We start from the raw sequence: 25,597 nt of genomic DNA, 5'->3' as shown, positions 1-25,597 counted from the left end.
AATTAAATATTAGAACATCATAAACTTTACACACTAGAATCCCACTACAATACTATCACACTGATTTGACTGTATTATTGAGATGGGAAAACCATATGTGGTTTAAAAGAAAAAAAGTCTCTGGATGATGTCCAAGATGATATTGTAACAAATCTGGAGTTAACAGAAGGTTACATAAAAATGAGGCTCCTTCTGAACATTTCAATATTTTAGGATCATCATTATCCTAGAAAAGTTTTTGCTCCTCAAATGGCTTCTTATCCCTTGGCTCAAATGCATTGCCTTAAGCAGTGAAAATCTAATATTTTGAGAAAATGTGTCTGGTTGTTTTAGGGATCAAAGGACCTTAAGAGTATGAGAAAGGTATGCTAAGAATTCAAAGGTATACTATATAATAGTCAGGCATTGGAAAGAGATTGAGAGAGAAAAAAAATCAGTGTATCCATATACTACCATTTTTTCCAAAAGCACAAAAAACTCTTGCTACAAATTATAATTTTAATATTTAGATAGCTGTGTGTAACCTTTCAGGCCACATGAATATACCATGAGATTCCAAATATCTACTCACTAAGATCAAAGAAATGCTGCCAGAAGCCTTCCATCCATTTCTGAAGATCTTCTCTACAGTCAACTGCAAAAACATGAGTTAGAGCTTGTCCAGCAACAGGGTTGATGACAGAGAAATTATGGATTCTTTTTTTGGCATCTTTATCCATTACATGGATTCTGGTTTCCTAAAAATTAGGGCAAAATTAGTGTTGTATAAGAGAATATTTCTGTAGTGCTCAAACAAATATTTTATTGCTTAGCTACCATATTTATACAAGATATACTTATAAAAATAGTGCTGATCATTTGAAATTTAAAATATGTCATTTTGAGAATTTTCAATATTCAAACTCAAATCTAGGAGGTTTTTAAAAAAAGAACGCTTTATATTAAAAAATCTGAGTAATGCTTAAAAGTATGCTACATATAGCACCAACATTAAATTACACAAGATTAAAACAACCTCTGTTTGGATCTCAGTTTAAGTGGGAGTTTGCTGTCTTTTATATACATCTTAAAATCTGCAATAAAACAAGTACAGCATGTCATAACTTTAATGTGGATTATATACTAAATGTATTTCCAACAATAATAAAATTGAATCATAAAGTATGTTTCCTATTCTAATATTCATACATATTATAGTGTTATCAGTTAAAGTAGTAAAGCCATAACTTAGTGTTTACCTCAACAAAACAGTTAGGCATTCATTCCTCTTAATGTTTATTTCACATGTAACATTCATTTACACATCTCATAGCTAAAGATCCATAAGCTAATATAACTTATAATGTTAAAATTATTTTTTAAGTACTGAATTCAACACTCGACCACAAAGGCAATGATTTCATTCATGTTTACAGTTTATAGTTTAAACCTTTTTTCTAAATGGTACCAGGTATGGCATTTTGATGATGACACTGTGTCTATAGGTAGAAGAAAGAAGTCTACTCCCAAGGCACAGCAGGCCACAAGTAAACTATAAACAACATACAGTTTTGACCAAGGAATTTGGGAGAATAAGTCTACAATGGAACTATTCATAATATAAAGCTAGAGACCTGGCTGCCAGCATAATGACTGGTTTTACGTTTTTCCAGGATAGTGCTGTTCAAGAAAAATACAATGTCAGCCACATATGTAATTTATATTTTTCTAGAAATAATGTTTTAAAAAGTAGAAACTGATAAAATTAATTTTAATAATTTTATGTAACCCAACATATGCTATCGTCATTTTAACATATAATTAATCTAAAAATTGAGATATTTTATATTATTTTCTCATATTCAGTTTTCAAAACCCAGTTTGTATTTTACATTTAACAGCATATCTCAATTCAGAACAGCCACAATTTAAGTGCCCAACAGCCACTAGGGGCTAGTGGCTACTGTATATAGTAGTACCAGAAAAACATGGTTAAGCCTATAATAATGTATGTAGAAAACTCTTTTGGCTGGCAGTTACAAAAGCAGATTAAGAATGGGAAGAAATTCTTCACTTCACTGAATATAAAGTCAAGAAAGATTGACTGTATGTACAATCACAACCAAAACTCACATACACACACAATGATATTTATGTGGGTATTAGAGAAGTATCAGTTAGGAAGAAAAGCTATTCATTCCCTGAAAAAATGGAGAACTACAGGCAGCTAGACACTATACATACACCATAGAAGAAGTTCTTTTCTGAAGGAATTAATTCTTATTTAAAATCACATGAGCAAAATAGATGCTATATACAGAAGCAACATAATTTTGAAACTTTAGAGTGTTACAAAATAAATGGATTGTTAACCCTCTTAGAGTCAGTCTATTCTGTCATTGTAGAAATCTGGGAACTTTGGAATATCTTTAGAGGACTGTAATGGGACTTATGGCTAGCATCTTCATTTTATTATAACAGGGTCTTTGTACACTTCAATGCCTTGTTAATAAAACTTTGTGAATTGTATTTTATGTAATTATTTACACAATGTAAAAATAAGCTGTCCTAAATGGTATCCTTGAAAGCTGAAAAAAATTGCATCTAATGAATCTCTTTAAAAATAAAGTTTATTAAAAAATAGTAGAAAGACCAGTGGACTATACAAAGGGGAATGATGTGAAGGTAAGAGGGACAGGGAAAGACAGTGGAATCTGACCTAACTATCCTATGTACATATATGAATACACCACAGTGAATCTCCCCATCATGTACATCCACAAGACACTAATTAATAAATATTAATTATTGTAATTACATATATATTAATTATTGTAAATAGCAGAAAGATCAGTAGAGTAGAGTAGAGGGAAGGGAACAGGGGGAGAGAGGAGGGGAGGGAAAGGAGAAGTACTAGGAACTTGATTAGAACAAATTATATTCCATGCTTTTATAATTATGCCAAAATGAATCCTAATGTTACACATAACTAAAAGAACCAATAAAAAATAAAGTTTATTATCATTATCAGAGAATGAATTAAGCTCTAGGAAGAATTCTATCAGACTAAACGAAGGCTGAATCATAGTGGAGGGAAAAACCTATTGTTGTTTCTATTAAAAAATAAGAAGCATTCTTGTTACTGAAATTGTGCTCCCTTCCACTCAATTTCATTTTAATGCAAATTTATGACTACTTTTTGAATATGGGATTAAAATAAATTCAACTTTTAAATAAGAAATATGTGATTTTATAGATTAATGTTTATATTTTTAACAATATATCATTTAAAATGAAACTCCTATGTAGAAATTGTGATGAAGTAGATCATTTATATCCTCCTAGGAAAAAAAATACAAGAATCTACAGATAAATACTATACACTCCATTAACTCTGGAAACCATAAATACCACTACATTTTTAAAATGTGAGAGGTTTTTAAAAGGTGCAAATGAAATGCAAAAATCTGAATAAACTTCTCTTTTCACCCAAAATAATTTAACTAATAGGAAATATCTTACACTAAAAATTACACATTAAAGGGAAAGTGATTAGAACAAGTAAAGTTTCTCAACTTTAGAAACTGCATGCAAGCTGTTTTTAAATGGAGACAAGTATCAATAATAGTACTCGGGTATTCCCTTCTCAAAAGAGAAAGTGATTAGAAAACACTAAAGTGTATTTTAGGGCAGCTCATTAAAGAATTTGTAATGCGTAGAAGAGAGAAGTATCTCTTCTTAGCAGGTTCTCAAAGCAAGCAATTTGGGACTTTCTGCCCCTTGGTATATCTACCACATAAAATATTGCCTTGCACCCAGTAAGTGGCTAAAAAAATTATGAATAAAAGAACTAGAGAGGAAAAGAACAACCTAGATAATGATAAAAGAAAATTTGGCATTAAAAGACTCAGATCCCAGAAACAGCTTAAATCCAACTCTTTAATTTAGATGAGGAAACATCTTTTGAGAGAGAGATGTTCTATGTGAGACCTGAGTGTCCCATTTTGCTTTTGCTTATCCAAAATCTTTTGATTGATTTGTGAGGATTGGTACTCAACTTTTATTGATTGGAGATTAATTACTGTAAAATTTTAATTGAGAGCTGGCTTTGCTTTTGCAATCAGCACACACATAACTACAAACTTCCTCTGCATAAGATAGTGGCAGTACCCAGAAAAGGCCAAGTGAGGGTTATAAAAACAATATGAGGAGTCAATTTTGTAACAAAAACATAAAACTCCAAAGTTAAAGGAAAATTTCCTTCAGGGTTTTCATTATTTTAAATTGAAACTGTTGTTTAACCTCTCCATTTCTGGGTAAATGGAAAATTAATAGATCAGGACTAGATTTATAAATTGTTTATTATTTTACTTTTGACTTTAAAAAAGTTTACAACTGCACCATATAATGGTCTAAACAGTCTTCCCTATAAAGAGGAATCAGAGCTCTATGGAAAAATGGCCAATTACCAGACTGAATCTAGAAAATGTAGAGAATATGATTTTGGAGCATCCTCTCTTAACAGAAATCAAAAGTTACTAGGGTTGTGTCAAAAGGATTCAAGAGCCAACTTGAGAAGGATTCCATTAGTCAGCATGGACAATTAAAGCATCAATAAGAATAACACTGGTCATGGGCTGTTTTTGAATCCATAAATTTATATAGAGAATAGTTCAAAGAACTATATTTGAATACTGAACATATATTTGAACCCATAGTCATAATATTTAAATAGTAACTCACTGGCCACCTTTGAAGGTGTAATCACCTAATTTTTTAGGAACTTACATATAAATACAAAAAGAAAGAAAACGAAAATCAAACCCTTATTTTGTCTTTTCTGTAAGAACTATACCTCAGGGTAACTAAACAATTGATGACATAGAGGTATTCCCACCTGATAAATGAACGAAGAATTGTTAAAATATTGTCAGTTTGCAGTCCCTAAAAATAAAATAAAATAAAGAATCTAAGCAATGTTCATCAGTGGATATTAAAATGAGTGGAAGACCCAAACATATTCTATACCTCCTAATAACAGTATATAACACTTTCTAAAATATCTTCTTGGGGTGGGTCGTACTCAGTGGTAGAGTGCTTGCCTGGCATGCATGATGTCCTGCATTCAACTCCCAGTACCACACACACAAAATAATAATAATATAAAATATCTTCTTAACAACTAACTAACAACTTGAGAATGAGTCAAAATATAGAAGAAAAAAAGGCAACCCAGAAATGTAATCAGCAAAATTCAGATTATAACAAACCCTGTAGGATGAATAACTCAATTATCTTCAATAAATAAATGGTATGTGTGTATGCATGCATGTGTATTTGTGTACATGCACAAATGTGTAAGAGACAGAAATAGAGAGAGAGAATGGAACAAGAACCAAGACTAAAAAATCTAACCAACTGAAATGTATGGGGATCCTGATTCAAAATACTGTTGCAAAAACGTGCAACAAGAATTTAATGATATATTAACCACATATGACTATACATATACACACAACATACACACACACACACAATTGTTTTTTCTTGCCACACTTGGAATACTTTCAACTAAAATAGTATAGTCTCTAGGATGTGCTTCAAGTAATTCTAGAGTGGGGGCAATGTGTAAGGCTACACATTTACTTACACGCTAGACATTTACTTACATCCTTGGTCTCATCTAATGTGCAGTCGGGGATAATAAATGTTGCTGCTTAAAACAAGCCTCAGAGTTTATACATACTCTAAAAATCACACACTCACAATAAATGACTAGGAGTACTTGAACTGTGTAAAGCATAGCCATAAATTAAACCAAGTATTAGGGGTGATCACTATCAATTTGATATAATTATTTTCAATCTATGATAATATAAACTGTAAATTCCTAAAGAAAAAAGGATGTTTCAGAAGTTTTTTTGTTATATTTAATAAAAGACAATGTGAATACTTGATAATGGTCAGATATTAAGAAGACTAACATAAATTAAAAAAAAATACCATGTGCTTTATAGTAACTTTTCTTTCTGGAGTCCATGATAAATATAATAGCTAAAGGTAATTTGAAGACAATTTTAAAAAGCTCTAAGATGTCAAACAGTGTTATTGATTTGCTTAGTACAGACTACAACATGAAAATGAATGATGTATAGTATTTAAATCAAGAAAAGACTATTGATCTCAAAGACCATACTTCTTTTCTATCCCACCCCCACTCCATTGGCAATGGATAAAGCTTTGGCTTAATAAAATGCTTTCTACAATGTAGAGGAGATTCAGTTAAGTACCTGTTATAGAGAATGTCTTGCTCAACAACATTCATAGTGAAGTGTTTTGAAGTTGAAGCAATCACTTTGAAGTAAATCACCCTTTCAAATTTGGATTGAAAAGGGGAGGGGAACAGCTTTTAGGCTTTTCTTCCCTTAATGTGACTATTTCCACAGATGGCTCCCTATGAAAATTAATGAACTGACATAGCCTTATAGGAAATGCCATTTAGAAGGACAAGAATTATGGTTACAGAACAGACTCTATGATCGAAATAACAGTACTATTATTTATATATCTTAGCAACGGCAAAATTCAGTTTTCACATAATTTGTAAAGTAGCATTATACAAAATTATTATTTTCTAAATCATGAAAGAAAAACTCAGATTTGTATTTGATGTTTCAATTATTAAGCTTAAAAAGAATGTAGAGATTTAGCATTGGAAATAAACTGAAAACAAAAGCAAAAACATTATCTTAAATTTTTGATTTGGTCCTTACCTGCTATATTTTAAAAAATTACAAACTGGCATGTATCAAATATCCACTGTTTATTTAACAATACAGTAATGTCTAATGGACATTGTCCATTAGACACCCCAAAGAAAGTGGAAAAATCTCTACCTTTGTATTTTAAAACCAAGTAATTTAAAACACAGACTACATATAAAACCTGTTTATCACGATATGAGACAGAGTGTAGAGGTAGGGGAAGGAAGAAGAGAATACTTATAATACTTATTTGCTACCCACAGAAAGGGCAATATCAACCCCAATACTATGTTACCAAAAAGACTACAATACCAATGTGTACCACGAATTCCCTACTCTGAAAATTGGTAATTAAAATATTAAGATTTATCATCCTGCCTTCTCAGAGGGGATTCATCCCTAGTTGATTCTTTACAAAAGAATGCCAACTAATATATGGAGAAGGAAGGAAAGTATGAGAAAATCATATGGAATCTCCAATATTATAACTACACAGGGGAGGAAAATCATAGAAACCATTATGTGAAATACTGTTAGACAACAAAGATCTCACATAGCACCAAGGTAGCACCTCAATGACTACTTGCTAACTTAAAAGAGGAAGAATTACTTCTAGCTGGAGAGGTGGAATTATGAGTAGTGAGTCAACTTGACATCATGTGCTTCCTAACAGAATTCCTTTACAAAGCATTTGTCAAAACTCTAGCCAAGTGCAGTAATGCACACTTGTAATACAAGCAACTCAGGATGCTGAGGCAGGAGAATCATGAGTTCAAAGCCAGCCTCAGGAGATTAGTGAGACACTTAGCAACTCAGTGAGACCCTGTCTCTAAATAAAAACATTTCAAAAAGGGGCTGGGAATATGGCTCAGTGGTTGAAGCCCCCCGGGGTTCAATCCACAGTACCAAAACAAAACAAAACAAAAAAACTCTAGCAAAAAGGTTTAAAATGAATATAATCAAGCCTTCAGGCCTCATTCACAATTTAGAATAACTATAGAAGATACAAAATCAGTGAACAGTCCTAGATTGAAAACACAAATTGAAAGGACATTTTGGGGTCACTGAGGAAATCTGAATGGTCTAAATATTAGATGACCTAGAAGTTAATTTTCCTAGTTGTTATAATAGTACTATAATTATATATGCATACAAGTCCCCTATTTTTAAGACTTGCATGCTAACTTATTCAGGGACAAAGTGTCACTATGTTGAAGTCTTATGTTTCAATGGATCAGAAAAAAATACAGATACAACTAAAGAGAAGACTAAAATATGGGTGATCACTATAGTATGTTTTTAAAACTTTTCTGTACATTTATATCATTTTGTAAACTCAGAAAAATAAATAAAACTTACTTTAAAATAACAAATATATTTCTTTTTTTTTTTTTTTTACAAGGGCTCAAAGGAAGCAGGAACTGAAGTAGACATAGGAACTGCAAAGGAAAGTTTCTACAGAGAAAAAGAATAGGAATCAGCACTAGAGTAAATTAAGATTACAACATTGTAAAGCTGGAAAATGGAGGATTTTGTCATTGGTTTCAACTTTGAGGGCAGCAATTAAATTATATTGATATTTCCGACCTTAACTTTCACCTCTTGTTTAACTTTCAAAATTCTCTTTTGTACTTTACAAAACTCTCTACTTTTGTAGATTGTCATGTATGGGAAGAAATATTTGAGTCATTAGTCTTCAGGATCAAATATGGTCCATGTTGCCCCCAAGTCTAAGTCTAAATCTATATTAATTGCTGGCTTAATAATTTTTCTGTAAGTACATAATGGTCAGTTGTGGAACAAGCACTGGAATGTCTACTGCTGATTTCTGTCATCATAAGAATGGCACTGATTATAGAATACCATCAGTCACCTGGCCATCAGCTTTTGTTACCACTAGGAAAAATAAATCAACTAAAAAAGGTCAATTTGCTCAGGCCATGTAAACACTGTTACCACTTTCATGGAACTGCATCATTATAATTAGACAGGAAATACAGATGTACTGGCTATAATCACAGAGGTGTTTCATTATATATTTCTTCCTAAATTGAAATGGTAAGGATACAATACATGGCTAAGCCATTACCTATAGGTCGACTGTGGCTTCAAGCTCATTTCAGAAATACTTTTTACACTTAAAACTGATTCAGAGTGGGTGTAGAGACAGGAAAGTCTAATTTTACCTTCTAAATATGGTCTAACAGTATGTCTACGAGGAAACAGAAAAACAGACAATGAATTTTTATCTTATTTTCCCCTACCCATTAGAAAAAGAGTGAGTCATCTAATTTTCCTTACTAGTTTGGCAAGTTCTGTCTGATTTCCATGTCTGTTTCTTCATTTGTGAAACAGAAATAACATACCTGCTTTGTCTACCTTAAAGGGCTGAGATAAGGTGAATTGAATACAGTGGAGACTTTCTTCAAATAAAGGAAATAACTTTAAAACCATTATCTGCTTAGTTATGAATATGAAGAAAGGACCTACAGAATGGGAGAAACTCTTTGTTGGCTACTCTTCTGATAGAGAATTAATATTCAGAATATTAAAGAATTCAAAAAACTTAACACTGGAAAAACAAATAATCCAATTGATAAATGGACTAGTGAACTAAATAGACACTTTTCAAAAGAAAAAATACTAATGACAACAAATACATGAAAAAAATGTTCAACATCTTTAGCAATTAGGGAAATGCATATGAAAACTACACTGAGATTTTATTTCACTCCAGTTAAAATGTCAGCTGGAGTGGATGTGGGGAAAAGGAACACTTTTACACCGTTAGCAGGAATGTAACTAGTACAACCACTATGGAAATCAGTACGAAAATTCGTCAAAAGACTAGGAATGGAACCACCATATATCCCAGCTAGTAACCACTCAAGATTTATCCTGAGAAACCAAAGTCAGCATATTATAGTAATACCTGCATACCTAATTCACAATAGCCAAACTACGGAACCAGCCTAGGTCCTTCAATAAATGAATGGATAAAGAAAATGTGGAACATTATACATAATGGAGTTTTCAGTCATAAAGAAGAATGAAACTGTGTCATTTTCAGCAAAGATAGATAGAATAAGCCAAACTCAGAAAATCAAGGATCCTATGTTTTTATATGTGGAAAGTAGAGAGGATAAAGGAAAAGAAAGGTAGGGAGGGGAGAATCTCAAGAAAAGTAGAGGAGGACCACAGGAAAGAGACCAGAGGGAGGGAGGAACAGAGAGGAAATACTGGAGAATTATATTGACCAAATTATATTGTTATATCATGTGTATGTACAAATACGTAACAATGAATCCCACTATTACATGTAATTAAAATGCATCAATAAAAAATATGAAAAAATATTTGTTTAGATTAAATCTTAATTTGGTTTATGACTATTTATACTCTACAGTACAACAAGTAAGAAAAAAATTGGTAAGACTGCATTTTTACTATCTAGTTATCTAGTACAAATCAAGTTAGACATAATTACATATGGCAGAACTCTTCCAAAAATATTTAACCTGAATCTAGTGAAACAATTAGTCACATACATTACAAGAGAAAAATTGGCCTGAACTTTTAAAAAATGGTAATGTCATGAAAGATCAAAACAAACAAAGGCAGGACATGAAGAGCATATTTTTTGATAAAAGGAAATAAAGTACTTGGTGATCAGAGGTTCTAGTTCAAACAAAAAAAAGTTACAAAGAATATTTTGGGGACAACTGGGGCAATTTGTTCTGCATATTAGATAATTTTGTATCAACAATAAATTTCTTTAGAATGATAATATATGGTTCTGAAGAAAAATGTGCTTTAGGAGAAATATGTCAAAATATTCAGGGGAGACATGTTATACTGTGTACCCTGATTTTCAAATGATTCAGAATAAAATTAACTAGAGAGAAAGCATGTAACAAAAATATTAACAACAGCTGAAGAATCTGGGTGAAGGATATATAGCTATTCACTATTTTGTTTTAATTTCCAAAAGACTAAGATATAGAAAAGCGAGATTAAAGAGAAACACTATGTGAACAAACCAAAATAAAATAAAAGGTGGCAAGTAATGAAAAAAATCAATTTTTCATTACTAAAATCACATTTCTATAAACCTAATTTTTCTAAATAAATTCACTGTAATAAAATTGATTAATTACTTATTTATGTTATTCAGGAAGAACACTAATACTTCTAATAAACAAAAGTTACATTAGATGGTACCACAATATTATAAAAAGTTGGTGGTGCATGCCTGTAATCTCAGCGACATGAAAGGCCTCTGAGGTGGGAGGATTGCAAGTTCTCAAGGTCAGCCTCAGCAACTTAGGGAGGCCCTAAGTAACTTATTGAGAAGTGAAACCCTGTCTCAAAATTAAAAATAATAATAATAAAATAAAAAATTATAAACCACTGGGGATGTAGTTCAGTGATAAAGCACTTCTGGGTTTAATACCTAGTACCTCAAACAACAATAACAAAAAACCCACTATAAAACTTCTTCTTTTTTTTTTTTTAAAGTCTTACTAAAGGATTTCCTTTAGGAGAGAAAAAAAAAAAAAAGCAGTATAATTTCTAAAAGCAGGATGGACAGCGAGACAAAAACTCCATTACTGGAAAAGGTTATGGAATTAAACAAGTCCATATAGATCAGAAGACTGTGTTGACATGTTTTCAGGAATACACTATTCTATAAAAGGACATATGATTTTACATTTTTCTTTAAAAGTTTAAAGTAGAACATGTATAGTAACAGATGTGATAGTTCATATTTTATCATGTACTCACTTCAGTTAAATCACTCAAAAGGCAAGTAAAATAAAACTAGAAACAAGTGCTACCCAACAGGCAGAAAATACAGTATTTTACTCTAGAAATACCATTAAAGTGTTCTAGAGTAGGAATACTATAAAAGAGAAGAAAGAGACTATCTCATAGATACTAGAATTGAAAACATGAAACTAAATTTAAGATAGTGAGAAAAAACAAACTAAGTCTGCTTTATTTGGAAAGTTTTCCTACATAATTTTACTTGAAAAAATTATAACTAAATTTCAATAGTTTTTTGTTTTGTTTTGTTTTGGTACTGGGAATTGAATCAGGGACACTCGACCACTGAGCCACATCCCCAGCCCTATTTTGTATTTTATTTAGAGACAGGGTCTCACTGAGTTGCTTAGTGCTTTGCTTTTGCTAAAGTTAGATTTCCCTGTGCTGACAGAGGATTGGACAACTGCCCAACGATTCCAAAAGAAATCAGAAAAGATATACTCAGGAATATCTTTTTATGGGTTGATTTGAATATTAACTACAAAGAGCATCACTGTAACATGAGCTAACATTTTATGTTTACATAATCTCTTAGTTAAATAAATTCATGAAAAATGTAAATATCTTGTTAATGTGGAGTTACATTCTTTAACTTAAAACTTATTTACCAGTATTGGTTTCTCTTACTGTGTTCTTAGAAAATATACAGCATTTCCTTTAATGAATAAGTTCTATAAAGCAAAGAAATAAGAACAGAGTAAATATTAAATTATCTTTATGAACTAATCTGTTTTTAGCAATCCTTTCTTTGTAGGATGACAACAATGTGAATGAAGTATATAAACAAGAACAAACTTCATAAAACATTTTATTTTCAAAATAGCATTTCCTTTACCTTATGAATGGGCACTACCAAGGTTGGTTCCATTTTAGCTTCAATTTCTTCCGGACTATAAAAACAATACAGTTTACCTCCTCTCAAAACACAATACAACCTTCTCCAACTAATCAGACCTTCCACCATTTGCTGGAAAAAGAAAAAAAATCAAGAAACAATCAACTATAGATCATTATCACCTTCCTTCTAAATTCAATACAACACCTAAATAATTAAACTTATATTCACTTTTTAGACCTTTTAAAATGTGATGAAATAACCTTCTAATTTGCTTTACAATAAGTTCAACTGCCCCAAATCTGAAAGAAAGTTAATATCAGAGAAGAAATGTCTGGAATTCTGAAAAGCATTAAAGCAAAATGAAAGTAATTATTACCATATAACTTTTACACACATAAAATCATAAATCAATGTTTTAGGAAAGCTAGTCTATTAAAAATTAGTGCTTAGAATCTCACAGCAATTCATCAAATGACTCAGGAAAATTATAAAAATAACTCTCAATGTTGAAAATATAATTTTCCCTTACTGTTCTCAGAACATTAGAAAATGTTGACTACCTGGTAAGAATGCAAATTTTCTTTCCCCCTAATGGAATCTTTTAGAAAAAGCTATTGATTCATTGAAGCCCACAATTAATTATTTACTGAATATAAATAACTATGGCTATAAATAAATCAGGAGTAGGTGGCAAAGAGGCAGCTTTGGAAGCCCAGAGGCCTAAACTGTGCCAGAAGCTGTTTGCCAGAAGGGCCTTTTTGTGAGCGATGTTGCACAGCCATCATCAGTTTCCACAAGGAGTCCTCTGTTGCCGATTACCTGCTAACTTACTGCAGGGTCATGGAGCAGAGGAGCAGGGAGGAGTAGCTCCAAAGCCATCAAAACAGCATCAGACCCCTGCCCTTGCCATCCTTCTCACCCCAGCACTTCCCACAGTCTATGTTTAACAACATTTAGAAAACAAACATTTAAAAAAAGACTTCTCAATATTAGTAGGTCAAACAGCTGTCTGTATATTAAGATTTCAACTAAAGCTACAATTGTTGTAGGATATTTAAAGTCCTCTAACCTGCTGATTAAGAAATCCTGCACATGCATCCTCAGCCATACAAGCTGGCTGGGCAACTAATCGGCAGCACATGTTGCCATATAAGGGAAGCCAAAATGAAGACTCCTCTATTCAAAGGAGAAAGAAAAAAAAACTCAAGTTATAAATATATGCTTATTTGAGGTCATTACACATTTTGGTATTTCTTTTTATAGGTTTTTCATTATACATTAACATATTTTTAAATTAGTTTTATATAAAGGTATTTTTAAATTAGTTTTATATAAAGGTTTTTACCTACTCATGTACCAGTATTATATTTAATGACGATCAAATATAAGCAAGTAGAGAGGATACGATAATATTAAACTGATAGTTTAGAGTATGTGATCACCTGGAATAATCATGGATCTTTTAGCCTCTTAATTTTATTTGATCTTAAAAGTAATTATTCAATAGGGATTATTCAGAGACTAGAAGTAATCTCTTTTAATATAAAAACATTCTAATGATTTGTTGGTCAAATTCTACTTACTGCTCATTACGATAACTAGCAAGAGGATCCTCTGAATGAAACATTATTTCAGCCAATAACTTTCTTCCATTTTCCCTTATTGAACAATTAAGTCATAATCCATTAGGTACAGCCCCCCAAGATCATCTGTGCAGGGATTGAGGAAGGAGCTATGCTGTCCTTGAGCTGGGTATGGGAGCCAGACAGAATGAGGATAAGCAGGAGGGCTGCCAGCATGAGGCAACAGAACTTGAATGGGCTGAAAGGATGTTCACATCCAGGCACAGCCTACACTGGGGAATCTGTCTGGAGTAGGGAGAGTGAGGAGGGCAGATTAGAGCCATAAGGGGTGGTGTGATGCAGGGAGTAAGAGCCTCAGCAGAGTGAGGAGGGCCTCCTTATGGAGTGACCGGTTGATGTGAAGTGTCAGAACACAAGCAGAATAACAGTGACCACTTCTGGTGGGCATCCCACTCACGGGAATCAGAGACTGAGAGCAGTGAAGGAGCCATCCACACATGGTGTGAATAGGCATAGTGTTGTCAGCACCCTACCTCCAAGAAGAAGGGCGACCAGTGTTCCTTAAGAACAAGGCTGACTCCAGGGATGGGCCAGGGGAAATACATGACAAGCTGGAGTATTTAGGTATGTCACTGAGCAGGAAAGTGCTCAAAGAAAGATATCAAAAAGATGAGCACCATACTAAATATGGGCTCCCACTGGCCCAATCTGGAACAATTTGACCCTTAAAAAAAACAGTGACATCAATGGGTTATGGTACATTGGGTAAAACAGAAAAACATGAATCCAAAAAGTAGAAGTCTTATAAGAAATGTATACTTACGTAGTTTCAAAGCACCTACTCCCACCACAAAATATGTATTAATTTGAAAGAAGAGAGCAAAAGAGTAACTTTACAGTAGACAAACTTAACAGATGCCACTTTAACCAAGTGTACTGGGATGAATCAAAATTACATGCCACTTGATAGGATACAATAAGAGCAAAACATCATTGTCAAAGATACATATTCTGAATCTTAATCCATATAAACCTAAAATGAGAAACTTTTACAAAATAACCAACTATAATACTGAAAAATATCGAAGTCATAAAAGTCAGTAAAAGACTTAGGAAGTGGTCCAGACTGAAAGAAACTAAAGAAGTATGATAATTAAATTTAATGTGTAATTCTGCACTGTTTTTTTTTTTTTTTAAGTATAAAGAACACTATTGAAACAACAAGCAAAACTTGAATAATTAGATGGTAGTAATGTTTTAGTTTTCTGAGTTGGTAGTTGCGGTGACATAGTGGAATGACATGATAGTTGTTAACCTATTAACATTCTCAGGGGTAACTTAGCATCATGTAAGCAATTTGCTATAGTGTATTTTAGTGTGTAAGCAAGTATATATCCTTTGTATAGAAGGAAAGTACTGAGTAATTTTTTCTGTGCATCAGGTACAAATAAAAATCCAACTGTTAGTGGACTACCCATGGCTCTTAGTGCACACTGATCCACACATAAATGACTTTTGAAGTTTTCACTGCACTCTTATGGGCAGTACCTATAAAATGGCTACCATAAGCTATAATTATTATTTACATAAAAAGTCTTAGTAACTCTGAAAAAAATTGGTTTTGGTAAATATAGAATTATTTAATACATAAATGCAGGGTAGCCAAGGTGTTTTATTTGGTTAAAGGAAAAAGAACAGCCATAACACAGAACAAAAAGTAAAACAAAAAAAGTTTTCAATAACTTACCTACCCAACATTCTACTATGGAATAGCACACAATAAATTTTCTGGGACTATTCAAATCTTTTTTAATTAATACCTTGTTAAAGCTGCTAACTTTTAGAAATAAAGGGCTTGACCTGGGAGAAATAAATGTATAAACATAATACATAGATGATTCAAACATGCAGACACAAATAAATAAATGAGTCACAATTTCTTAATATAGGCAGGAAATGCAATAAGAATTCCATAAAGGCATGTATCTGAGTAGTAATATCAGAAAATTTTTATATAGGGAATCACAGATTTATGAATGAATTATGCTCTAAATACTTATAAGCCAGTTGTTTTTAAGTTAGAATATACTTCCTAAAGAAACAGAATAACAAATGATCTGATTTTCAGACCAGAATGTAAACTTAGTGCAATCAATAATATAAATAGAACCAAATACCACATGTAATAATGTGTTTCTCTGTAAATAAGTTGATATTTTATGTGATGTAAAGGAAAATAATTCCTTCCTGCCTGCATTTCCTGAAAAGTGAATATAGAATTCCTTGCTCCACAGCCTGCTTGCCCAAACTCTGCAATCACCTATTACTTCTAATCTGGGTTTCTCAGTGTTGGGGACCCCTGTGGAAGACAGTATAGAGCCACAGTTCTTCCATACTTCTGACAAGAAATATGGCATCTAAGGCTAGCTATTTATATGTCTAAGTATTAATTTCTCATTAAAAAAATACCACTTACCTTAAGTAGGGGGTTTGATATGAAAATAAGATAATGCATACATGACATCTATTATATGCCTGGCACATAATAGATGCTTTTCCTAATTTCATAACTAGGGCAATCTCACTGCCAAACCACATCCACAGCTAAAGAAGCCTGAAGCAGAGTAAATAAAATAAGCTTTACTCTTAATTATATCACAGTGAAACTTCGGATAAACAGAGGCAAAGAGATTAATAAATGAAACAATACTTTCACAGAGGTAAAAAATAATTCTCAATAATCAATAAAAGAAACCAAAAATAAAGTGGAGTTTGGCTTGATTTCAAACCTAAATATGAGACAGGTCTTTAAAGTTCAGCTAAAAAAGTAGTGAAGTCATCAACTTCAAGTCAAAGATAAGGACTCAGACAACCTCTCACTAAATCTTAAAAGCAAATCTCAGCATAAAGAAAGAAAAACACTTCCTATTTGGGAAAGGGAAAGATACATTTAAAAGAACCTAGAGAATCACTCATGCCCATATTACTTAAGCCAACATCCAAATCAGAACATTAAAATTAGAAATAATCAATGTCACCACATATATATCGACATACTATATGTAGTAAATAAAAATATATAATGTACTCACCATTTCCATTAATAGATAGATTGTGAGTCTTGAAGCTATCATCAGCACTTTCCAAGGTTAGGGTGGTATGAGCTAGCAAATTATACTTTGCACCACTAGTGGTGAGAAAGAAGACATATTATAAGTAATTTTATGTTCTCTATTATGTAATATACTTATAAATTAACAAAATAACAACCTGATTTAAAAAATGGGCAAAGGACTTAAACAGACATTTCTCCAAAGATGAAAACACCAAAAAGCCATATTCAACATCAACAGTCCTTTGAATACAAATCAAACCACAATAAGACATCACATCATACCCGTTATGATGGCAATTAGTAAACACAACAACAGATGCAGAAAGTAAGGAATGTTGGCTAGGATGCAGAGAAACTGGAACCTTTGCACATTACTGACTCTGACTCTCCCTGTTTCCTCATTCTCCATTTTATAATGCCTGGTCACCTCTACACAAATTAAAGTGGGGCACAATTCTTGCTGAATTCTTTCTCTCAATTGCAATAGCATATCCTGATTAAAATCTGTACTTACCCCTTTAACTAATGCCCAGCTTTGTTTTATCTTTTACAAAATGAATCTCCTTCTAGTTCAAACATGACTTCAAAGATTTGGAATTCCTATCTATAGTATGGGAGAATGGATGACTTTATTACTAATTCCATTTTTAGCACTATAGCCACTTCTATGCTACTTAAGCTAAAAGAGCATTCTTGCCAAAACATCTAGGAATTTTGGTGACAAATTTCATATCCTGGCATTTTGTGGTGATAAGAAGATAATTTTTTTTGAATAACAACTTTATTTTCTGTACTAATTTAAATTCATTTGTGACTTTTCTTGGTTTTTATTGACTAAAACAGTAAAATACCCAAACATGAAAGAGTATATTAAAAGAGAAGAGAAACAAAGAAAAAAATGTGAATAAACTTTAAGAGACTGATGTCTGATGGGAATTTTAATTGTGCCAGGTGATACATTTCATAAACCTCCTTTGTCTCTTACTAAATCTTTAATGAAATCTTTATAACAAAATAAGCATAAAATTAATAGCCACACAATGTATGCATGTATTTTTTTTTAAATAAACAAAGACCCAGCCCATAGAATGTTCCCCACCGGGAGAATGTCTCTTGGTTTTTCATGTACAATCATTACTAAAGACTAGAAATATCTCTCAATACACAATGTTTTAGGTAAAAATTTATATAGGAAAATTTATGTTTCTGTCTCCAAATCTCAACTTGACATTTTAAACAAAACAATGCATGAGTAAATTTCAAGTCACATTTAACAATCAGTATAATGTCAGACTTACATTGTAGACTCCTGGAAAAGTTCACTAAGTATCAACAAATCTCCACTACTGCTAGAACTAAGAGAGGTATTAGTCTCACACTTAATGTGGGCCACTTTGAATGCTCTACAGAGCTATTCAAAAATAGCTTTTATTTTTGTCTACTATCTATACAATGAGTCTATCAAAGTTGAGGAATTATTAGATGAAACTGTGGAGAAAGAATTAGTGTAATTAAGACCAGCAATTACAATGGAAGAGCTATTATATAAAAACCTGTCTATTAATAATCACATGAGTTTTATGGATTTTATTCTGTGTGAGATATAAACCAAATGGTGAGTTTTGATCAGAAGAATGTGTTATAGTCTGCTTTGTACCATAATTAAACGATTACTCTGACTTTTGTGTTGAGAACAGACTACAGGGGCCAAAAGTGAAAACAAAGACTTCAACTAGAAAGCTCTTCCAACTGGCCAGGCAAGGCTAGAATTGGATGGTAGTGATACAGTGGTAGGAAGTGGTAATGTTCTTGATAAATTCTCAATGTTGACTCAATGGGAACATTAATTGTGGAAGAAAGGAAAAGAATCAAGAACATTTCTGAGTCTAAGTCCAAACAATTAGAAAAGTGGAACTGTTGTTGTTATGGTTTGGATCTGGAATGTCCCCTAAAGGCTCATGTATTGAAGACTTAGTACCCAATGCAGCAATATTTGGAGGTGGGCTTGTGTGAAGTGACTGGATCATGAGGGTTCTAACTACATCAATGGATTATCCAATTGATGGGTCACCTGTGAATGGACTACTGGGAGGTGGTAGAAACCGTAGGAGGTAGGGCCTAGTTAGAGCAGTAGGCTACTGGTGGTTGTGACCTAGAAAGGTCTATCTTGTCCCTGGCTACTTTTTCTCTTTCTTTCTGCTTCCTAGCCACCATGAAGTGGAGCAGCTTTTCATTGCCATACCTTCTACGATGTTCTGCCTCACCACAATCCACCATCAATTGAATCCTCTAAAACTGCGAGCCAAAATAAACTTTTCTGCCTTACAGACACATTTCTTAGGCATTTTGTCACAGGATGGAAGGCTAAAACAGTTATTTACTAGAATGAGGAAGAAAGAGAGGAACAGATATGGAAAGTAAGAATTTAATTTTGGACAAGCAAGTTTAATTGCTTCAAATATCTAGATTTATTATTGGGTAAACAGTTAGGGTACAGCCTGGTGACAGTGGAGGAAAAAGTATTGGATATATAAATTTGGGAATTACCAGTATGTAGATGAAATTTAATCAAAGTTATAGAGTCCTGTGAAGTCCAATGGCCAAATACTCCATCATCTCAGATTAAGCCGAAAAGCAAGAGGCGAGAGGAAAGGAACAGTCACCGTGGTAGAAGAAAAAAAACAAGAAATCAGTATCCTAGAAGGCGAAGAAAAAACTATTTTATGGAGAATGATTAATTTTGTTATTAGTCTGAAGGTCCAGGAAGAAGAACACCAATAATTGATCATCAGATGTGGTCACATACAGATAACTGTTGACCTTGACAAGAGTAGCAATTTCTGCAAGATAGGATGAAAGTATCACAATAGAAATCATTGAAACAGTCTGAAAGAGAATGGGAAGAGAGGAAGTGGAGATAGAAATATAAAAAGCTCTTTCCTATAAAGGACAGCTATGGAATGGGAGGTGTTTATGTGTGTGGGAATGATGCCATAGAAGAAAAGCTAATAATATAGGAGAAAGGGGAGCCAGCTCTGACTAAGGGAGAGGATGGAATCTAGTTCACAAGCAGATGGGCCTAGATACAAAGGCAGTTCACAAGGAAGGAAACAAAACAGACACAGATGCAGGTGGATGGAGGGAATTTGAGTTGTTTTCTGATTACTTCAGAAATATCCCTGATATATGAAACAAAGTCATCAGGTGTGAATGAGGCATAAAAAGGGGATATCTAAAGTTAGCAAAGACAGAAATTATGTGAAATAACATAAAAAGAGGTAAAGTGGGAGATATGAAAACCTAGTAGAACTGTTCAGTCATATACTGAGAACCATCTATCTAGAGTGAACAAAGCAGAATGACTGTTTTTCTCCAGCTTCTTCATTTATACCTCATAAGTGTAGGTACACTGCAAAGATGCTAAGGAGAATGTAACCAAGGTTGAAGTCCTTCTAAGGTACGGTACGTATGACAAAAGGAAAGATATGCTGGGAAAGAATAAAATAGTAAATCTTGAAGTCTAAACTAAGCTGGAGCAAGAATACTGAATGAAAGAACCTGGAAGATGTGGTAAAGACTGAAAAACCTAGTATAAAGATTTTAGAGAGCATGTAATTATTAGTAATGACAAGACCAAGGAAACAATCATGGGATAGATGCTGAAAAGGACAGGACCAATGGAGGCAAGAAGGTCATGAAACTAAGAGATCAAGTTACTAAACAGGGTGTCTACAAGTATACAAAGAAATTTTAAGAGTGACACTGTAATTTATTCTCATTGATCACCAAAAACACTTGAGTAGTCTTCATTTTAAGAATAGTAATTTCAATACACAGTAGAATATAAAATATTGCTATTAGTGTGCACTGGAAGAAAACTTATAAACTGTGCATCTGAACTTGGAACACTGTAGAAGTGGCATGTTTAGGGAACAATTTGTGTGGCAGAATAGGCTAAAGTTATGTAATGACCAAATTACATGTTTAAATTGTTTCTCAGGCCTTAAGTGATGATTGTGACTGGGAATTTTCTTCCTCAACTACTTTAACATAAATATGCAAGACATTAACCTCTATTTCCCATGAATGCTACAGGTGAAAAGAACTATACAAAAAAGTTACTGACATCCTCCTAAGAATGGTAAAATTAAGATATAACCAACAAACAGATAATATGGCCATTAAAATGATTAAAGACTCTAGAATAACTTTGGAGAAAACAGTATAATTAGCAATGTCTAAATATCTCCCAAAGCTAGGCATTTAAAAACCTGGGAGGAAAATACCACCTCAAAATTTCAGAAGGTTTTAATTTAAGTGGTTGAATATAAGGAACATTTTTTCTCTTCTTGATTCTATTTCTCAAATTTATATCACTTTTCTAATTAAAATAACTAATGTGGTTAAATGATACTACAATTAAAACCATCCCTAAGAATCAATTACATGCAAAGTACTATAATACTACATCTACATATATTAAATTTAAGGCACTTTGACAACTAATATCTTTTTTAATATTCAAAACAATTACCTTGGGTAGGTAGGGCAGATATTTCAGCCTATATTTTCAAATGGAAAAAATGAAGTTCAGAGAATTTAACTAACTTGCCTGTAGCTAACAAGAAGGCCCTACTATACCATACTACTTTCATGCTTCATTAATCCTTTAAAAAACCTTTTCAATTAAAACAAATACAAGGGCTGTTAATGCGACTCAGTGGTATAGTACTTGTGTAGCATGCACAACGCCCAGGGTGTGATGCCCAACACCACCAAAAACAAACAAACAAAAAACAAAACTAAACTAAATATATAGTACATAGTGACATTTTACTCCAAGAATTTTGAGTGTAAGGGCCTCGAGTTAACCTCTGAATACAATGTACCAACTGACATAATTGCAGAATAATCATTTCTAAATGATTAAACAATTATATGCAGAAGTAAATAAGTCTTTACTCATATTTAAAAACTGCATTATCTTTCACAACCTCAAATATTTAATAATCTTGCTCCTAAAACATAAATAATCTATATATCCAGACAAGGATTAGGATAATTGTTTTGTAACTCCTGTGTAATTTAAAATGTAATATTGTGCCTTATTTTTAAATATTTTAATACAACTTTTTGTACAGTAAAATATCACACTTGATTTTACCAGTTTTCACAAAATTATATTTTAAAAGGTATATGATTATTCAGGTGAGAATAATGTACTAAATAGTTAAAGGAACATGAAATAGATAATTTAGCTATTAGAGGAAATGGCAAAGTTGAATTAAAGGAATTTCAGTAAGCTAAATTCCATAAATAAAATGAATAAATGAATCACATCAGGGAGCATACTAAAAATTACCAAAAATGTTCACTGTCTTCTTTCAGATCCAACAATACTTTATGATGATATTTCAAGTTACTTCATTTTTAAACCATGACTAATTACAATGCCATTGCTTCCAAAACCAACAATGACTTCACTTTTAAAACATTCTTGTCAGGATAACATTTTCTTTCTAAAACATTACACTCATTCCTTTTAGCCAACCCTAATATTGAGTTCCCAAAAGTTTAATCAGCTACATTTTTAATTGAATGGGCCAACAATTATAACATGAGGGGGGTGATGTGAAAAACAACTATTTTAAACTGTAGTCTGAAATAATGCCCTTTTATCAAGAAAAATAGCTATATTTGGTCACATGTCATATTACCAGGAAAGATATACATTGTTTTATATGTGTTCATTTTGGTTTAAAATTAGAATCTACAGAAGTCTTCAGAGTGAACTAGATCACACCTCTAGAGCAAAAAAATTAATCATTTTATGCATTTTGATTACTAATGTTATTCTCAAAACTCCTGTCACGGTGCTAAAGTGGACAGTTAAGGAAGTATCAGGTAAAAATAGGGGAGGGGAGGGAAAGGGGGATAGGAAGGGCAGCAGAATAAAATAGACATTATTATTGCTGTATGTATATAGGTGACTGTATAACCAATGTGATTCTGCAACCTGTACAATCAGAAAAATTAGAAATTATACCCCATTTGATTCAAATGTATGAATTGTCAAGATCATTGTACTGCCATGTGTAGCTAATAAAAAAAAAGAACATTAAGATGTTGGCTTATGAAATAAAACGTTGGCTGACCAAGCTCTTTAAAAAAAAATAGTCCTTGTATAACCTAGTATACTCTGGATTCACCAGAAGAGAAGAGAATGCTGGTATTAGGAGCACATAATATGGTGAAGTGATATACAAGGTATTATTGTATCTTTTGACCAACTATAATGGGACAAAATAAGCAAATGGCAAAGTTGCATGAGAAATGTTCATAAAGAAAATTAGTATTTGAATTCTGGGACAAACCAAGTAGAATGACAAATGTGACTAGCAGAGCGAACACTTATAGAAATACATGCCTATCCCTATGAAAAAGAATTTAAGACAAAATAATGTTATTCCTCCAACTACCTCTAGGCTTCAAAGAGAAATACAGGTTAAATATAGGTTCTAATATAATTTAGAATATACTTAGCTAAATATAGGTTCTAATATAATTTAGAAAATATTTAGCTAGGAAATTATTAACATGACTTTAAATTTTAAAAAAGTCTCTACATTTTATAATCCTATGTCAAGTTTCCAAATGGCAATGTTTCAGCACACATTTAAGAGAGGGCTTAGAAAACACTGGTTAAACAACAATAAAAATAGTAACAATAAATGGCAAGAGCTACATGTATTAAATGCTTATTTGATCATGTCCACAAATTATCTTTCTGAACCTCAACAATCCTATGGAGTGAGATGATATTGGTGTTATTATTATTATTCTCATTTTACAGAGGATTAAAAAAGCAGAGTATATTAATTTGCACTGGGTCAAGTAATAAATGATAAGTAATAAGTGACAGAATAAGAAATTGAGTATTCGCTGTCCAACAACAAAGTTTTTAATTGTTTGAAGACTCTATTTGTTATTTTGCATTCTTTGAAGGGAGTATTAACCCTGGGAATGTCCCTAAGAAACTTTTTAAAAGAGAAATGGCTCTATCTAAGCATCTTTAACTTTCATTTAAGCAAACTGAGACCCAGAGAGAAACATAATATGCCCAAGATATAGTATAGCTGAATAAGAGACACTACTGGTCCTGCTATTTCTTAAATAAGAAATTCTGCTGCTTAAACATTTTTTAGACTATTGAACTAAGTAATTATCTCTAAGGTCTCTTTCAGTTCTAAAACCTATGTTTCAACCTGAACATAGAATTATTTAATCATCATCAAAAAAAAAAAAAATAGTTCCATTACCTTCTGGTTGAGTTAAAGTACCTTCCAGCAAATCCTTGACACAATCTTAATGTAGAATAGTGTTTGAGATAGTCTTAGATCTCAAGGATGAAAATTAAAGGTCCTCTGACCCCTCTGAAATGACATTTTTATTGGAAAGACTCACATTTTCTTTGATTGTTTTTTTGACTGTTGAATGAGCCCTATTCATGAATAATAAAATCAACTTAATGATCCACAGATACCTTAAAAAACTAAAAAAAACCCAAAAACAACTAAAATAGAACAGATACCTAATAATTATATTATAAATCATAAAGGTCAAGGATTGCCTTATGAAATCTGTTTACATAATTGCATTCAGTTAAGATATAAAATATATGTTAGCATAAGCCTCAATCAAAATTGATGGAAAGTCATTATGCTAGAGTGCCAACACACATTTCACATGTAATACATCTGACATGAGTTATTTAATTACATTTGGATGACTGATGCTTCCAGGATCTATACCTAAAATACTTCATTTTTTGTTATTACAGTAAAACTACGGACATGCTGAAAAGTCGATTATATTAGACATGTAAAGAAATTCTAGAAATGCAGCCTAATCAATGGTTTCCCAATAAAACATAAATATAAAACTATTTGAGGAAAAAACCCAAACACAATGTTTGAAGAAGATATCTGAAAGAAATCAATGCTCCATGGAGAAATGGTGATTCCAAGTCTGTATAGAAAAACACAAGACAAACAGTGAACATTCTATGATGGCAGGGAGAGAAGAAGCTATCAATGATAAGGTAGTATCAGAAGGATGCAGGAATCATCTTGAAGGTTTCCCACTGATCAAAGATGGAACAATTTGGGCATCAAAGAGAAGAAGAAGAACTATAACAGAATGAAACACAAAAGAATAGAAAGTCAGAGTTCAAATAAAACAACAGTATTTACTTCCATGGTTCCTAGGATATCAACTTATTTTAAAACTGGGTACATGTTAAGAATCAAGTAGTTTTCCCTCTAAGTTTTATTGTAGTTGTATCCAGAGAATTTATAAGGGAACAGTCAAGAATGCCAGTTTAGGAAAAAAGTACAGGACAAATTTAGGAAGTCACCTAATTATAATCCCTAATGAAGTAATGAGTTATCAGTAATAGCTGTAAAAAGCATTAGAAAAAAGACTGATAGGG

At 32.4% G+C, this 25,597-nt stretch overlaps 1 protein-coding gene across 1 annotated transcript in view; it reads right to left on the bottom strand.

Annotated features, from left to right (window-relative positions):
• The window catches only part of Rtkn2 (rhotekin 2), a 67,506-nt gene that overhangs the window by 5,694 nt on the left and 36,215 nt on the right, over positions 1–25,597 (bottom strand). Inside the window, exons 7-10 of the mRNA XM_027931151.1 lie at positions 17,084–17,178; positions 13,478–13,584; positions 12,406–12,537; positions 572–737 (exon numbers count right to left, since the gene is read on the bottom strand). Of these exons, the coding sequence (XP_027786952.1) occupies positions 572–737; positions 12,406–12,537; positions 13,478–13,584; positions 17,084–17,178 (500 nt within the window). The remainder of the gene's footprint in view (positions 1–571; positions 738–12,405; positions 12,538–13,477; positions 13,585–17,083; positions 17,179–25,597) is intronic.

The sequence above is a fragment of the Marmota flaviventris genome, chromosome 4 (genome assembly GCF_047511675.1).
Source record: "Marmota flaviventris isolate mMarFla1 chromosome 4, mMarFla1.hap1, whole genome shotgun sequence".
Lineage (NCBI taxonomy): Eukaryota > Metazoa > Chordata > Mammalia > Rodentia > Sciuridae > Marmota > Marmota flaviventris.
Note: the sequence above shows the minus strand (reverse complement) of the source record. Positions and strands in the feature narration are given on the sequence as shown.